General features: G+C 34.7%; 1 protein-coding gene across 1 annotated transcript; it reads right to left on the reverse strand.

The window, feature by feature from the left end:
• Positions 1–2,048: 2,048 nt before the first annotated feature.
• Positions 2,049–3,158, reverse strand: LOC106467453 (solute carrier family 35 member G1-like). Its single transcript, XM_013927808.1, has one exon. The coding sequence runs from the start codon at positions 3,156–3,158 to the stop codon at positions 2,049–2,051; it is 1,110 nt and encodes a 369-aa protein (XP_013783262.1).
• Positions 3,159–4,267: the final 1,109 nt, after the last annotated feature.

Raw genomic sequence — 4,267 nt, forward strand, 5'->3', positions numbered from 1 at the left:
ACGGTATGTTAAAAGTGTTTAACGATTAATATGATTTATATTGAATGTTAATTGAAAATGAGTAATAAATGTTATTGTCATTGATCAATGATGGTCTGGGACTCTGATTCTTTATTCTAACCGTAAATTACTTCGAGTTAGCGACTTCTGAGCTCCTCTCGTCACGACAAAATCCTCCAATAAATAAATTTGACGTGACTAGCAGTTTTAATTGGAACTCCAACAATTAAGCCCACGAGGGCGCTGCCTGTTACACATGCATTACGACCAGTGGACCTAGCCCATACACGAGAAGCACCGCTAGACCATAATACTGCCACCTCCAAACTTCACTGTTGGGACAAAACAATCAGGTAATAAATGTTCTCCAGGTGTCTTCCATATCCAAACATGTCTATCAGACTGGAATAGCGTGTAGCGTGACTCTTTGCTCCATAGAACTGATTAACATTGATCCACGGTCCAGGTTCTGTGTGACTTGCCCCATGCAAATCGGCAGTGTGCATTTGTTTTTGATATCAATGGCTTGTGGGCATGCAGCGCTCGACGTATCGTGGAAACATTTGTAGGATTGCCTGTGATTATTCGCATCTACAAACACAATTTCTCTACAGTCTGATGGCAAGATGAGGTAACCAGCCTTCTCAAGGCTCCTATCAGTCAGTATTTTACGCCTACCTGGTTATTTCTTGGGGCCATTGTCACCTCATTTTTAGCACGTTGCCAACTGTCGATATTGTACACAATAGCACGTACAGACATTTTCCCCAAATGACTTCCAATTATCTTTCCCCTCTGAAATTCTGTTAGCTCTTTCCGTGTACTCATCATTGGGTGTACAACTACGAAATGATTTCCGAGCGAACTGGTGATCACCTTTATAAGCCAAAATATTTGTACATTTCCTCGTCACACCCATATTCCTGCAATCTGAGGTGTGTCCCCCACGACTTTGGGAGAATAGTGTATATTAAGAAAAACCATTATAATATAAAATAGTACACAGCAAAAACTAAAATGTCATTAAATTACAGAAGAAACATGGTAAAATGAAGGATTACTGGTAACTGTATCTCAGAAAATAAAACAATAATACAATGCAGAGAATAGACCATTTATGAAATATGTTAACAAAAGTAGGTTACAACAGAAATTAGAAACCGTATTAAAAATGCAATAATAGATGCATCAAAAATCCAAAGTACAACACACAATATTATGTTAAAATAAGTTGTTAACTTATTAAAATATTTATTTGCATTGATTCTTTAAACAATGAAAGCGCCCTTAAAATAAAGCTATTAGAAAAATAAAAGACAGACAATAATTGCTTACTAACGGACTGAGATGATAATATTTCAACATACAGAAACAAAAATTACAATATATGAGACTCCTTGATTACAATCATACATAAAATCATAATTTATTTTACCCTTTCACTGTAGAAACATATAAGTAGCATTATCAGTCCTTTTCCAAATACAGTTTAAGATTATAATTGATCCAATAAATACGTAATAAGATACTTGACATAATAATCAGGCGTGATAAACAAGTCAAGAGCCCTTTAAATGAAATATACTTCAATGATAAACAAAAGAAATCATCTTTTTTTTTTATATATATACACACATCAAATACACTTAGATACTAAAAACTAAAGGTATAATAGTAATAACACTTCTCACAAATCAACATTTTTACTCAACTCTCTCCTCCCAAGACAATATCATTTGTAATATTGATACATTAAAATAATTGGCATACTACAAAAAACGACAAAAATACGCGTTTCCATCTTGGGGATCCATGAAATTATAAATCCGTCAATGGATAAAATCAGGTCTTCTAGGACAGCTGTTAACCTCCTTCGACATGTTCATAAGAATTTTTGTTACCTAGACCATCTTATGTTGTGTATAAATTAGCTAACTCAGCGGACACCAGATGTCAACATTTTTATCGACAACTAATAAATAGTACATGTACTAAACCAAACCAAAGGAAGAATATCATTATGGTAAAGACAGCAAATTGTGGGTGATTTATATTAAACAGGATAACTTTTTTCTCATTGGTGCATTAATTGGTAGGGACATAAAGTATTTGCCCAAACTACTACATATAATAGAAAAAATAACTATTGTTACACCCGAGATACTCCAAATGTCTGGAATTTCTTTGAAGAAAAACAGTTGCCAACAGAAAAGAAAAATAATATGAGAGGCTGCTCGAACAATAGAAACTACACCAGCTTGTTCAAGTTGTAGCCCTTTATAGAGTAAAGCTATTCCAATTATTTCGATTAGGGAACAGAATACAATTAATAAAGATGGTTCTCCACACGGTATGACTGGAAGCTCTCCCTGTGAGAATATAATGAATAAACTAATAACTATACCAACCCACCCATAGTTAAACAATATCACTGAGCTTTGAGTACTTTTTAGCCAGCGAGTACAAATAATGTTCAAGGCACTAAATATTGTGGAACCGAAAGCTACAGATGCTCCATAAATTCGATCTGATAGAGTAAAGCGTGTTAATTCACCAGTCATCTTTAGTTCTAAAGGAAGTTTGGATACTAATGCAACTCCTACTATAATTAGTATTGCGGAAATAACCTGTAGAAATCCAAGTGGTTCTTTTAAAATTATTCTTGATAAAACAGCTACTATAACTGGATAACTGAAGATGATTACAGTAGCTTCGGCAATAGGTAAATAGTGGAATGAACTGTATCTCAGATACACTAACACTACGCTAACAACGCTTCGAATTAGTATAATTTTTCTTGTGGACTGTGGCCCAAAAGGTTGAGATTTTTTAGATAACAGAAGTGGAATACTATATACTGTGATAAAAACTGAGTTAACCCAAAGCACTTTTGCAGAACATACAGTTTTCAAATGTTTTACAATAAGAAATCCTATAGAAATGCACAGACTAGCTAATGTAGTAAATAATATGCCTTTATACAAAGATAAAAGTCTTCGTAAACCAAAAGAGTTTTTTCTTTTATCAAGAATCATCTGGAAACTTTTGTCCTCGTCAGACGAAGTAGCGTTTGAGAAATCATCTTCTACTAGTTTTGCACCTTCAGTGATACTCGTGTTGAAACTGCGTTTATTCAAACGTTTCGTACTGGTGGCCATCCTTGGTATTTGTACCTGTACCACAACTTCGCGATAATTTCTCTTTTACCTGTAAAAAATAAACTACGCGAATCGTTAATTAACAGATATTACATAGTGCAACAAAAACTTGTATGCTTATTTATTTAAGTGTTCTACTGAATAAAGTTTTGGAAGGAAATATTCAAAGATAAAATGTACAGCAGAGACTCGTGTGGAAATATTGTATTAGACTTAAACATGTTTAACTTTCATTTTCGTTAGGTTTTGGTATCAGTTGTTTTGTCTGTTTGATTTTCTCCTCAAAAGGCAGTGTATACGATACTCAGGCTTAATAGTTAGAGACCTATAGGATTCAGGTTTTGCCATTCCTAACCTTGAGGTATTAACTTTAGGAATGGCAGCTAATCAGCAGAACTTGATCACACAGGGTTCTTGGAACTGAATAATGGGAATGACTTTCAGTTTTAAAACGAAAGCACAACATAAAGTACAAAGGTGTTTAGCGATATCGAAGCACGAACTTTAGACTTGTTCAATCACTGCCGGGCACGCTAACCATAGATCATGCTCGTCCCTTGGTCGGTGCTAGAAGAATTCTTTTCATAATGTAGAATATGTATCATTATTACATTCTGTGTTTTGGCACCTGGATACATTCCTAGAATGTTGCAACTGGCATAAACATCTACTGGGTCAGGCTGCTCCACCTTATGGTTTCTATGTAATTCATGGGAACTTCATCTACCACTCACATCCCACAACTCTCCTAGGCCATTAGTAACTCAAGCCACATATGCTTTGAAACATATACTCCAGTAAATCTCTGACTTATCAGATTGCTTATCATTGCCATGATACATCTTTGTCATTTTATGATTCTCAAATCAGAGGTTGCAGAGTGGCAGTCAGAGTTTTTCCCTAGCCATTTACCTACCTCATGGTTCCGAGAATGAATTGAGAACATAGATGTATCTTTCATTTAAGCTCTTGATAAGAGAGTTTGTCTGATATTCTCTTCCACATTCTCCAATTATGGTTGCATGTGATTATGTATGTATATATATGCATGTGATTATGTATGCATTTATATATATGCATGTGATTATGTATGCATTTATATATACACC

Source organism: Limulus polyphemus, unplaced genomic scaffold (assembly GCF_000517525.1).
Source record: "Limulus polyphemus unplaced genomic scaffold, Limulus_polyphemus-2.1.2 Scaffold80, whole genome shotgun sequence".
In the NCBI taxonomy this organism is placed as follows: domain Eukaryota; kingdom Metazoa; phylum Arthropoda; class Merostomata; order Xiphosura; family Limulidae; genus Limulus; species Limulus polyphemus.